The 13,687-nt window shown below is 48.8% G+C and overlaps 1 protein-coding gene across 3 annotated transcripts in view; it reads left to right on the top strand.

The window, feature by feature from the left end:
• The window catches only part of KCNQ4 (potassium voltage-gated channel subfamily Q member 4), a 313,669-nt gene that overhangs the window by 194,461 nt on the left and 105,521 nt on the right, over nt 1-13,687 (top strand). For all 3 annotated transcript variants that reach the window (XM_073665725.1, XM_073665727.1, XM_073665726.1), the window contains exons 6-7: nt 11,203-11,313; nt 11,396-11,491. In XM_073665725.1, coding sequence (XP_073521826.1) covers nt 11,203-11,313; nt 11,396-11,491 — 207 coding nt within the window. The remainder of the gene's footprint in view (nt 1-11,202; nt 11,314-11,395; nt 11,492-13,687) is intronic.

The raw sequence follows: 13,687 nt of genomic DNA, 5'->3' as shown, positions 1-13,687 counted from the left end.
CGGGCACGGAGTGGAGAGGTGAGGGGAACAGCGTCCCTGCCTAGCAGGAGGCAGGGACGCCGACGCTACAGTACCCCCCCTTTAGGCCCCCCCTTTTTTAGGCCAGACAGAAATTTATCAAGGATGAGAGGGGCATGGATGTTCTCCCGGGGCTCCCACGTTCTCTCCTCAGGACCAAACCCCTTCCAATCTACCAGAAAAAAGGTTTTTCCTCTTACCCTTTTGGTGGCCAGAATGTTCTCTACCTCAAACTCGTTTTCAGCGGAAACCGGAGCAGGAGGCGTACCTGTAGACTTGGAAAAAGAGTTAAGCACCACGGGTTTGAGGAGAGATACATGGAAGGAGTTAGGGATCCGCAAGTTGGCCGGGAGTTTCAATTTATAGGCCACTGGGTTGATTTGTTTGATAACTTCTAGTGGGCCGATGAACCGAGGCCCTAACTTGTAGGAAGGAATCTTGAGCCGGACATACTTGGATGAGAGCCAGACTTTATCTCCAGGACGGAATTGTGGAGGATCCAGGCGTTTTTTGTCAGCGTGTTTTTTCATCCGCTCGGACGACTGAAGGAGTGCGGATCGGGTACTCTCCCATATGGAGGAAAATTTGCTAACGAGAGATTCCGCAGCCGGATTGTCCACCGAGGTGGAGACGGGAAATGGGATCCGAGGATGCTGACCGAAGACTACAAAAAACGGGGATCTGGAGGAAGATTCACTCTCGCGATTATTGTAAGAGAATTCGGCCCATGGCAGGAGATCCACCCAGTCTGAATGGTGGGCATTAACGAAGTGCCGGAGGTAACTGGTCAGGATCTGATTGATCCGCTCCACTTGACCATTGGACTGTGGGTGGTATGCAGAGGAGAAGTCCAGGGTGACGTCTAGCAGCTTACATGTGGCTCTCCAGAAGCGTGAGGTGAACTGAACTCCACGATCCGACACGATGTGGAGGGGCAGGCCATGGAGACGGAAGATGTGGCGGATAAAGTCTTTAGCCAGCTCGGGTGCAGACGGGAGGCCTGGCAGGGGAATGAAATGAGCCATTTTGGAAAAGCGGTCAGCGACCACCCAAATGACCGTACAACCGGCAGAGACAGGGAGATCTGTTATGAAGTCCATAGCTATATGCTGCCAGGGGGCAGCAGGTACTGGAAGAGGAAGGAGGCGACCTGCTGGCAGGTGTCTCGGAACCTTGTTGCGGGCGCAGGACACACAGGCAGAAACAAAGTCTATTACGTCCTTGTGCAGGGTAGGCCACCAGTAGTGCCGGGTGATAAGCTGGAGGGTCTTTTTCTGACCGGCATGGCCAGCAAGCTTAGACGAGTGACCCCAGTGTAGGATCTTCTCCCGATCAGGTACCGTTACGAACGTCTTACCGGGAGGGAGACGATTTAGACTCACGGGGGCCACCTGCATTACTCTGGCGGGATCGATGATGTGTTTAGGTTCCTCCTCAAGATCAGACACCAGGAAGGATTGGGACAAGGCGTCAGCTTTGATGTTTTTGTCAGCCGGGCGAAAATGAAGAACAAAGTCAAAGCGAGCAAAAAACAAGGACCACCGGGCTTGGCGCGGGTTAAGTCTCTGGGCACTCTGGAGGTAAGCCAAGTTCTTGTGGTCCGTGTAAATTATTACCGGGTGAAGAGCCCCCTCGAGCAGGTAACGCCACTCCTCCAATGCCAGCTTAATGGCCAATAATTCTCGGTCTCCTATAGAATAGTTGCGCTCGGAAGAGGAGAAGAGTTTGAAAAAGAAGCCGCAAGTTACCATTCTCCCGGAAGACGATTTTTGGGTAAGTACCGCTCCGGCTCCAGAGGAGGAGGCGTCAACTTCCAGGAAGAATTGCTTGTTGCCGTCCGGGCGATGCAGCACCGGGGCGGAAGAGAAAGCCTGTTTTAAGGAAAGAAAGGCTTCCTCAGCTTCGGGCGGCCATTCTCTGGGATTAGTGCCCTTACGGGTGAGCGCAGAGATTGGGGCAGTCCGGGAAGAGAAGTGCGGTATGAAGAGGCGGTAGTAGTTGGCGAAGCCCAGGAACCGCTGAATAGCCTTCAACCCCTCTGGTCGAGGCCACTTCTCGATGGCAGACAGTTTCTCAGGATCTATTCGTAGGCCGGTCTGAGAAATTATGTAGCCCAAATACGGAAGCGAGGTCTGCTCAAAGAGGCACTTCTCATATTTAGCGTAGAGGTGGTTCTGCCTGAGCCTGAGCAGAACCTGACGAACATCCCTCCGGTGTGTGGGGAGATCCGGAGAGAAGACCAATATGTCGTCCAGGTACACCACTACGCAGGAGTAGAGAAGGTCCCGGAAGATGTCATTGACCAACTCTTGAAAGACGGCCGGAGCGTTACAGAGACCAAAGGGCATTACCAGGTATTCATAGTGGCCGTCCCGGGTGTTGAATGCCGTCTTCCATTCATCCCCCTGACGGATACGGACCAGGTTATACGCCCCACGGAGGTCCAGCTTGGTGAAGATTCTAGCCCCCCTCAGACGGTCAAATAATTCCGGAATGAGTGGAAGGGGGTATTTATTCTTCACCGTGATCTGGTTAAGGCCTCTATAGTCTATACAGGGATGGAGTGAGCCATCCTTCTTTTTGACGAAGAAGAAGCCTGCTCCCGCCGGGGAAGTAGATTTCCGGATGAATCCCCGGGCCAGATTCTCCTCAATATATTCTGACATGGATCGGGTCTCAGCAGCGGACAAAGGGTAAATGCGCCCACGGGGAGGAGTAGCACCGGGCATCGGGTCGATTGGGCAGTCGTATGGTCTATGAGGGGGTAATGTCTCTGCCTCCTTTTTATTAAAGACGTCCGCATACGACCAGTAAGGAGCCGGAAGACCAGGTAGATTGGCTGGAGTAGGAGAAGGACGGACAGGATGGACGGGAACTAAACAAGTCTTATGGCAGTCCTGTCCCCAGCGAAGGACTTCTCCGGTCTGCCAATCAAGCACGGGTGCATGTTTCTGAAGCCAAGGTAGGCCTAGCAATAGGGCGTGAGAGAGTCCAGGCAGAACATGAAAGAAGATGCTCTCAGAGTGCAGCATTCCCACCTGCAGGGTTATGGATTCGGTGATGAGTTGGATGGGATGTGGTAAGAGGCCCCCATCCACGGCAGCGACAGATAAGAATACAGCTAGAGGTTTGGTGGGAATGCGGTATTTCTCTACCAGAGACTGAGAAATGAGATTTCCGGCAGCTCCAGAGTCAAGTTGGGCTAGTTCAAAATAACGGTTCTCCCCGCAGATGATAGAGACCGACAGCAACAGAGATGGAGAGGGTTTACTCTTGTCTAGGACGACCTCTCTGAGCGATCCTAGACACAGGCGTTTCCCGACCTCTCCGGGCAGGAACGGATCCGGTGCTCCTTACTGCCACAGTAGAAGCAGCTCCCCTCGGCACGGCGTAACTCTTGACGGGTTTTGACCATCTTGGTCTGGTCGACCTGCATAGGCTCGGGTGAGTGCGCCTGGGGAGTAGCAGGAGAAGGGACAGGTTTCTGAAAGGTAGGGGCTAGACGTGGAAACCTCCTCTCACGGGTGACCTCTTTGGCGCGTTCCTGGAACCGGATGTCAATCCGGGTGGCAAGAGTTATTAAGTCGTCGAGAGTGGTAGGTATGTCCCGACCGGCGAGTTCATCTTTAATACGGCCGGACAGACCCTCCCAAAAGACAGACACCAGGGCATCGTTATCCCAGGCCAGCTCCAAAGCAAGGGTACGGAACCATATGGCATATTGGCCCACGGTGAGATTTCCTTGATGGAGACGTAGCAGAGATGATGCGGATGATGTCTTCCGTCCGGGTTCGTCGAAGACTTTCCGGAAAGCCGTGAGAAAGGCTGGCAGGTTGGACACCAGGGGGTCTCCTCTCTCCCATAGAGGATTTAGCCAAGCCAGTGCCTCCCCCGTGAGATGGGACATGATGAAGGCTACTTTGGCCCGGTCGGAGATAAACTGGTGGGACAGGAGTTCAAAATGCAGGGTGCACTGGTTTATGAAGCCCCGAGCTTGAGCGGGGTCGCCTCCGAAGCGAGGAGGTGCAGAAAGCCGGGGTCCGGGGCAGGATGCCATGGTATTGGTGGGCAGCGGCGCTGCCGGGCTGCGAGTCATGACACTAGCGGTGGTTGCTGGTGGAGCAGTCAGAGTGTCCAGGCGAGAGTTGACATTCCGCTGATGACTCAGGATGGACTCCTGTTGGGACCTCTGACGGGACAGTTCATGACATAGGTCCGAGAGCGAGGGAGCTTGGGTGCCACCGGGTTCCATGGCCCGAGCAAACTGTAACGGGTCTGGGAGGCGGAACCTCTGAGCAACTATACAAGGGGGCGGTCCTTGTAAGGAAGCTGGTGGCTCCCGGGGAAGACGGGCAGATAGTCACGGCAAGTGACAGGGACAGTCTCTGGGTAGAAGGGCAGGTAGTCACGGCAAGTGACAGGGACAGTCTCAGAGTAGAAGGACGGGTACTCACGGCAAGTGACAGGGACAGTCTCTGGGTAGAAGGACAGCAGGCAGGTGGCTGGTGAGCGCTCCCAGGTGAGCAGGCAAGAGTCTCTGGACAGGCAGGTGGTCACGGCAAGTAACAGCGGAGCCTCCAGGTAGGCTAGCAGGCAGGTAGCAGGTGAGCGCTCCCAGGTGAGCAGGCAAGAGTCTCTGGACAGGCAGGTGGTCACGGCAAGTGACAGCAGAGCCTCCAGGTAGGCTAGCAGGCAGGTAGCAGATGAGCGCTCCCAGGTGAGCGGGCAGGCTGGTCCATAGACAGACTGACAGGTGTCGGAAGGCAGACCGTCGGACCGTAGGCTTGCTAGCAGGTAAACGGATATCAGGCAGGTATCAAGCAGGAATCTGGCAGGTGACTGGCAGGTAACTGGTAACGGGACCTGAGGGCTGAAGCAGAGTGAAGGCTTTGCAACAACATTGCTCGGGCACCTCCATTTTGGAGGAGGTGCCTTATATATGGTGAGGTCCTCCGGCCATTGGCCGGGGACTCCTTAGGACGGCGCGCGCGGCCCCTTTAAGTGAGGGGGAGCGCGCGCGCGCCCTAAGCACAGTTGCTGGGAAGCAGCGCGCGCTGCCAGCAGAGCGGGAGGAGGACGCCAGGCACGGAGTGGAGAGGTGAGGGGAACAGCGTCCCTGCCTAGCAGGAGGCAGGGACGCCGACGCTACAATGCCCTATGCAGGATGTCACACAGCCCCCCCTTATAATGCCCCATGCAGGATGTCACACCCCCCCTTATAATGCCCCATGCAGGAAGTCACCCCCCCACCTTATAATGCCCCATGCAGGATGTCACACACCCGCCCCCCATATAATGCCCCATGCAGGATGTCACACACACCCACCTCACCCCCCTCCCTTATATTGCCACAGGCCTCCATATAATAAAAAAAAAATGAAATACTCACCTCACATCTCACCTGCTGCCGCTGCTCCGGACTCCAGCGTCGCCGGCCTCATCCCGCTCTGCGCTGTGACTGCTCAGGAGAGAGCGTGGTGTAAAGACGTCACCGCGCCCTTTGACCTGAGACGTCACAGTGCAGCAGCCGTGGAGGATGCAGGAGCTGCTGCGAAGGCACGGGGAGGGCTAAGTATTGTGCCGGGTGCCGGGGCCCTGAGCAAGCGGGGGGGGGAGCGGGCGCTGACGGTGAGGGGCCCCCCCCTCCTGCTCAGGGCCCCGGCATTTGCCCGGGTGCGACGGGTGCTGACGCCGGCCCTGGTGTGCGGCTTGCGTGCCTGCTTCTGGGGGGGGGGGGGCAGCTGCCCCCCCTGCCCCGCGGTGGGTACGCCCATGCCCTATACCCCACCGTTTAAGATTGTGTAGTATGAAAGTCTATTGGCCTGAATCACTAAGGAATCGCTATGCTCTTGCAAAACATGAAAACACCAAAACCTTCCTGTATCACTAAATTAATTATAGTAAATTTCCCCATAAGTGATAGATAACTTTTTTTTCAAGGTTCCTAAAATACACCGCGTGCAGAATTATTAGGCAAATGCGTATTTTGATCACATTGATACTTTTTATACATGTTGTCCTACTCCAAGCTGCATAGGCTTGAGAGCCAACTACCAATTAAGTAAATCTGGTGATGTGCATCTCTGTAATGAGGAGGGGTGTTGACTAATGACATCAACACCCTATATAAGGTGTGCTTAATTATTAGGCAGCTTCCTTTCCTTTGGCAAAATGGGTCAGAAGAGAGATTTGACGGGCTCTGAAAAGTCCAAAATTGTGAGATATCTTGCAGAGGGATGCAGCAGTCTTGAAATTTCCAAACTTTTGAAGCGTGATCACCGAACAATCAAGCGTTTCATGGCAAATAGCCAACAGGGTCGCAAGAAGCGTGTTGGCCAAAAAAGGCGCAAAATAACTGCCCATGAATTGAGGAAAATCGAGCGTGAAGCTGCCAAGATGCCATTCGCCACCACTTTTGCCATATTTCAGAGCTGCAACGTTACTGGAGTATCAAAAAGCACAAGGTGTGCGATACTCAGGGACATGGCCATGGTAAGCAAGGCTGAAAAACGACCACCTTTGAACAAGAAACATAAGATAAAACGTCAAGAATGGGTCAAGAAATATCTTAAGACTGATTTTTCAAAGGTTTTATGGACTAATGAAATGAGAGTGACTCTTGATGGGCCAGATGGATGGGCCAGAGGCTGGATCAATAAAGGGCAGAGAGCTCCACTCTGACTCAGACGCCAGCAAGGTGGAGGTGGGGTACTGGTATGGGCTGGTATCATCAAAGATGAACTTGTGGGACCTTTTCGGGTTGAGGATGGAATGAAGCTCAACTCCCAGACCTACTGAAAGTTTCTGGAAGACAACTTCTTCAAGCAGTGGTACAGGAAGAAGTCGGTATCGTTCAAGAAAAACATGATTTTCATGCAGGACAATGCTCCATCACATGCATCCAACTACTCCACAGCGTGGCTGGCCAGTAAAGGTCTAAAATAAGAAAAAATAATGACATGGCCCCCTTGTTCACCTGATCTGAACCCCATAGAGAACCTGTGGTCCATCATAAAATGTGAGAACTACAGGGAGGGAAAACAGTACACCTCTCGGAACAGTGTCTGGGAGGCTGTGGTGGCTGCTGCACGCAATGTTGATCGAAAACAGATCAAGCTACTGACAGAATCTATGGATGGAAGGCTGTTGAGTGTCATAATAAAGAAAGGTGGCTATATTGATCACTAATTTTTTAGGTTTTTGTTTTTGCATGTCAGAAATGTTTATTTCTATATTTTGTGCACTGATATTGGTTTACCTGGTGAAAATAAACAAGTGAGATGGGATTATATTTGATTTTTATTAAGTTGTCTAATAATTCTGCACAGTAATAGTTACCTGCACAAACAGATATCCTCCTAAGATAGCCAAATCTAAAAAAAAACCACTCCAACTTCCAAAAATATTAAGCTTGGATATTTATGAGTCTTTTTGGTTGATTGAGAACATAGTTGTTGATCAATAATAAAAATAATCCTCTAAAATACAACTTGCCTAATAATTCTGCACACAGTGTATAACTGGTCTGCTTTTCCTGTACTCTTGGAATTTACTAAAACCAAACTGGAATGGACTTGCAGGCAAATCTGGTCAGACCATAGTTAGAAAGTAAAAAAATACTAAGCGCAGAAAACTAGGTCATGGCCTTGTGGGAATTAGTTTAAACATTCAGAGCTGCTAAAACATGACCCTAAATTGTCATTTGAAGATGTACTTGCAAGGCTAAATGGAACAGACCTGTCTGTGCCAGATGAAGCACAGGTGCAGAGCTGCTGATAGGACGTGTTCCCAAAATGCAGTCACAAGAAATTACCAGCAAAACACATCTGTTATAGAAGAATTCAGGTCTTGCTATAGACCTTTTTGGAGTATTAAGTTTGATTTCCCTAATGTAATGTTGATAGTATGTCCTGCCAGTGCCACCATGCTTCATAGTATAATGCAGGTTAACAGTATGCAACAGTGCAGATGCAGGCGGATAAAAAGTATATTTCTTTTCTTTTATTTAACAACTAATATTAATTGTAAAACACATATTATATGGTAACAATTTCTTTACAACGTTTGACAGTAAAATAAGCAGGAAATCACATAACAGAATAAAATATCAGAATACACTAGAAATCAGGGGTTGCTAGTTTAAAATGATCTACTGTAGGGAAGGGGAACTAGATTGTCATTAACTATACCGGGCAAGGGGCAGTTTTTTAAAGCTTTGGCAATACTCTGTTCCTATCACAACTCGCTGCCCGTTTTCCCTGTCACTCTCTAGCCACTTTTGCGATGCCGCTCTGGCGTCTGCTGGTCCCCGTCTGACTACTGTCTTTCCCTCTCTCCGTGCCCGGTACCATATGTCTCTGTAAGAGGTAACGGCCCGTTTCGCGCATCCTTCCTGGTCGCCGACCCAACTGTGAATCTCCGATCTGACACCTTCAGAGTTTCTGCGACGTCCTGTCACAGGCGCATATGTAATTCTCGTGCTCAGTCAAGTTCCCAAACGGCAGCTTCCGAGGCGGTAGCTACCTGGTAATTCCGAACCGTGCCCATCAAGGCGGGTGCCTCTTTTTCTCTAACTCGTGCCTCAGCCCCGGTTTCCAAGAAATTCATGTCCGGGTTAGTCCGTAACTGCTCCTTCAGAGACTGTCGCAGGTAGGGGTCCCTTAGTTCGGCAACAAATTAATCCCGCAGTACTTAGTCTAAGGATCCCAGCCCTCGACATTCCTCTTGAGTCTTCTTGGCGATATCAGCCGTCACCTCCTGCAGAGCATTGACATACTACGCAATAGTCTCACCTTCCCCTTGAATTTGTTTAAATAAGTGCATGCATAAGTTACCAAGGTCAGTAGTGTCACCGCGCATTTCTTCCAAAATCCCAATCACTTTTTCTATTGTGTCACGGTCAATGGGTTGTCAGTACATAACAGTCTGTTGTGCCTCCCTATCAAGAGTCAGTAAAGCTCTTGACGGCTGAGCTTGTAGGGTACATCCTGACCATGCTCTGCAGTCGCTCCACCCAATCCCACAACTGTAAGTTATTCCCCGTGAATTTTGGGAGGTTACTGAGCATGGCCCCCAGGGGCATACTTCCCCTGACAAGCCTGCCATCACCCTGTTCGGCCATTTCCGCACTGGAATGTTGCATCCTGCTAACTACGCCAAGTATAATGCAGGTAAAGAATATGCACCAGCGGAGACACAGGCGAATCAAAAGTATATTTCTTTTATTTAGCAACTAATATAAATTGTAAAACACGTATTATATAGTAACAATTTCTTTACAACGTTTGACAGTAAAATAAGCAGGAAATTACACAACAGAATAAAATATCAGAATACACTAGAATTCAGGGGCTGCCTGCTAGTTTAAAATGATCTTCTGGAGAGAAGGGGAACTAGATTGTCATTAACTATACTGGGCGAGGTGCAGTCTTTTAAAGCTTTGGCAATACTCTGTTCCTATCACAAGTCGCTGCTAGTGATGATCGAGTATATTTCATTAACTCTTTCGGCGAGCACGCTCGGGTGCTCACCGAGTATTTTGGCATGCTCGGCATTTCTTTTATTCTCGCCGCGCCTGCAAGCGTCACGGCTGTTAGACAGCTGTGACACATGCAGAGATTGCCTGTCTAACAGCCGTGACACTTGCTGGCGCAGCGAGAGCAAAAGAAATGCCAACACGCCAAAATACTCGGCGAACACCCGAGCATGCTCGTCAAAAGAGTTAATAAAACATACCTGATTATCACTACTCACTGCCCGTTTCCCCCATCACTCTCTATCCACTTTCGCTATGCCGCTCTGGCGTCTGCTGGTCCCTGTCTGACTACTGTCTTTCCCTCTATCCGTGCCTGGTACCATATGTCTCTGTCAGAGGTAACGGCTGTCTCGCGCGTCCTTCCTGGTCGCCGACCCGACTGTGAATCTCTGATCTGACACCTCCGTGGCTTCTGCGACGTTCTGTCACTGGTGCACAAGTCTGAGAACCGTGCCGTCGCAGCCTGTTCCCGTTCTGTCGACCGACGTCACCCATGTGAGGAACCTTGACTGGCGTCTCTCGAATCTTCGGGGCTTGACCATCGACGTCTTGGCTGGAAACCTGGACTGGCGTCGCTCGGGTCTTCGGGACTTGACCGTCGACGTCTGGGCTGGGAACCTTGACTGGCGTCTCTCGAATCTTCGGGGCTTGACCGTCGACGTCTGGGCTGGAAACCTGGATTGGCGTCGCTCGGGTCTTTGGGACTTGACCGTCGACGTCTGCGCTGGGAACCTTGACTGGCGTCGCTCGAATTTTCGGGACTTGACCGTCGACGTCTGGGCTGGGAAACTGGACTGGCGTCGCTTGGGTCTTTGGGGCTTGATGGAAATGCGGCACGTTTCTTCCTGACAGGAGCTCCGGACGCTGCTGTTGCTCCTCCCGACTCTCTTCGGCGTCAGAATCACCTCAGAACTTGCACACACGCTGTTTTTCTCCTCAGCTCGTTTCCTTGACAACGCTGTACCCAGAGTCCTGATCAAACTCTTCCCCTCTGCCACACCTCCATGCTGTTCTGGTTCCACAATGTATTGTCTCCTTACAATAGCACCATCTAGTATATTAAATCCCCGCTATTTAGTAAATAGGACTGCGCTGCAGTAATAGAGCGGTGTCTGAGGCCCCAATATTTGGACCTCCACTGGTCAGACATCTTAGCTTAACATTGCAATCCCATTTATGTCTTATTTGCAGAAATGTCTGAATACATTACATGTTGTATATCCCCTTAGACAATCTGATTTGGGGCAATTTAGCAGACAAGAGCTCCCACAATCCACTTCTATGGAGCATAGTCAAATCAATATGTGCAAGTGAACATCTGCAACAACATACACAGGGTATAACTCAACATAAGAATAAGATAAGGAATACAATGTATTTACAAGGATGCTCAACTTTTTTTTATTTGGATTAATTCTATAAATAAACTGTAAAATGGTGGAAATACTTTTTAATAACCGTTTCAGTAATTAAAATAGACATTTTTTAAAGCTTTTTTTCATATGTACAATACAAAGTGAGTGATCATTTTACTTGTATTTATATTTTGTAATTTAAAGTGGTATAGAGGTTTATAAATAAATGGATACATATTTTGTGATCTAATATTCTTGGATCTTAATTGTACTCATATTTTCATATTTTGACAGATTACACTTACTACCATTGGTTATGGGGATAAGACACCTCGCACATGGCTTGGGAGAGTCCTGGCTGCAGGGTTTGCTCTTCTTGGCATATCCTTTTTTGCTCTTCCTGCGGTGAGTTCCTTAAATGAATCTAAATAACCAACATCAGCTTTTAAAATGAGTGGTAAAAAATTGGTATTTTATTTTATAACAGGGTATCTTGGGTTCTGGTTTTGCTCTAAAAGTTCAAGAACAACACAGACAGAAGCATTTTGAGAAGCGTCGGACGCCAGCAGCAAACCTTATACAGGTATTGGAATTGATGGGAGCATCAAAGGAGGAGTTTTAAATTCTGTAATTGTCATGAAGTGTCAAACAGTATGATTGGTACAATATCCTTTTTTGCTCTTCCTGTGGTACAAAGTGTGGGTTATAATCCAGAAAAGGACATTTCCCAAGTTACAATATTAATCAGTTCTGAGATGACCATTGTGAGTTGGAGATATTGTAATTTGAGACTAAAACATTTTGGAAAACTAGTCATTGGTTCAGAAGCCCCTAAAAAGTCTTCTGAAAATAATAAAAAATGACGATAAAAGAAAAACAAGACAGCTACTGCAGATTATGCTGTTTAAGATTTAAATATGCCACCATGAACCGCACCAAGCCAGCTGCATTGATCAGTACGCGGCTCGCATGGCAGCTGCGAGCACGGTCTCCCTCAGACATCCACCATGCCGGCATGGGATTTGAGCCATCTTAAACAGCATAATCTGCAGTAGCTGTCTCAACACGCGACTGCTGATGCGAGCCGTGCACACTTAGATACGGCTGGCAGAGCATATACAACAGCAGCGTGTTTGAACCTGAATATTGAGGCATACAGACTGCCCTATAGTATGCTTAGTAAGAGAACGGACCCCTATAGTGAATCTCAAGACCGCCATAGTGTAAACAACTGCGGCATGCCCATGATTGTAAGAGCAGCGGAAGCCATATCAATCTGAATGTTATATAGATTGAAATAAAATGCTTCAATCATTGTAGTTGTATATATCAGCCAGTTTGAAAAATAAATAGATCTGGCAATACATATTGTGGTTCAATCCACTGATTGTTTGTATTGAATTATTGCAATATAATAATTCATAATTATTTCTATAACCCAGCTACAATTTATCTGGAGACCGGTACATAAGAACTGTCTCCCATGTGGCTCAATCTATGGCTCTATATGTATGATATGGGGCTTATAATCTGATTTATAATTCATTAGGGACAAAAGTCAAGATTACCATTTATTCTATGTTTCTACTTTTGACCTCATCAAGATCTAGTGGATCGCAGCTGTTTGAATCAGGGCCGGACTGGGACTGAAAATCAGCCCTGGCACACAAACCAAAGCAGCTCACATGCAAATCGCTGTTTTCAATACGAGTGAATCTTTTCTATGCAACCTTTTCTGTAAAGTTTGTGGGTGAGAACACTAAGGGAGCTCAGTATGGAAAAAATGACAATACATGTCCCTCTCTCGGTCTTTAAAAGTTTGGAGATACGGCTTTCTGTGACGGCGCCTATGCCCCGTGAACCCGCTGACAATATTTGCTTTTGGAAAGGGGAACCAGAATTAGGACTTCTGCTATGGGGCCCCATGACTTCTATGTATGCCCCTAGCTGAAGGAGGACCTAAGGTCAGTGCATATTATAATAATTATAAATTTATACACTCAGTCCTTCCTCCCACATCATTAAAGGGGTATACCACCGAGTGCACATTTTTAGTCAGCAGTGCAGCTTGCAGAATACTAACCAGAGTGTAAAGTTCGGCTTTGGCTTTACCAGACGGTTCAGGCAGTTGTCACGTGACCATAAGTAGGTGATTTGCCAAACTCATTCTGTTCACTTCTCATCCAATTCTCTTACTTTTCGATTGAGAGAAGCAGATGAGAATGTGTTTGGCACAGTGAGGCCTCGCTCACACTGGCGTATAACATGGCAGAAAACTAGCCAATGTTTTATCAGATAGCACTCAGCCGATGTTATACTATGGGCAATGCAGATCTGCGTTGTTTTCTACAGACCAAATCGGTCTGTGAAAAAAAAAAGTGCGAAAGGCTCCAGAATTCGGAACACGCACACCCTCTCAAGTCTGTGGGTGTGGGTGAAACATCAGACTGCACTTGGACATCATTCAACTACGGTCTGATTTAAGTGGACACAGACAATGCTGTGCCGTGACTGAGCAGTTCCTGCTGGCAACGAGAACAGCTGACCTGCGGGGGAGCCAGGTGTCGCACCCACACAGATCAAACATTGATGACCTATCCTAAGGATAAGTTACAATGTTAAAGTAGTGGACAACCCCTTTAAATTTATTACATTTGTCTCTGGGCTGGGATAGAACACGATATCACCCAGTGACCCAGATTGTTGCAGATTGGGGCAGGAACGGCAACACACTGCGGCTGACTGCTGATCTGGAGCTGAATAGGTGGCCACCAGTGGA

The sequence above is a fragment of the Phyllobates terribilis genome, unplaced genomic scaffold (genome assembly GCF_046119375.1).
Source record: "Phyllobates terribilis strain yellow unplaced genomic scaffold, ASM4611937v1 Scaffold_2__4_contigs__length_985480577, whole genome shotgun sequence".
Taxonomy (NCBI): Eukaryota; Metazoa; Chordata; class Amphibia; order Anura; family Dendrobatidae; genus Phyllobates; species Phyllobates terribilis.
The sequence above is the reverse complement of the archived record's forward strand: the minus strand, read 5'-3'. Positions and strand labels throughout refer to the sequence as shown.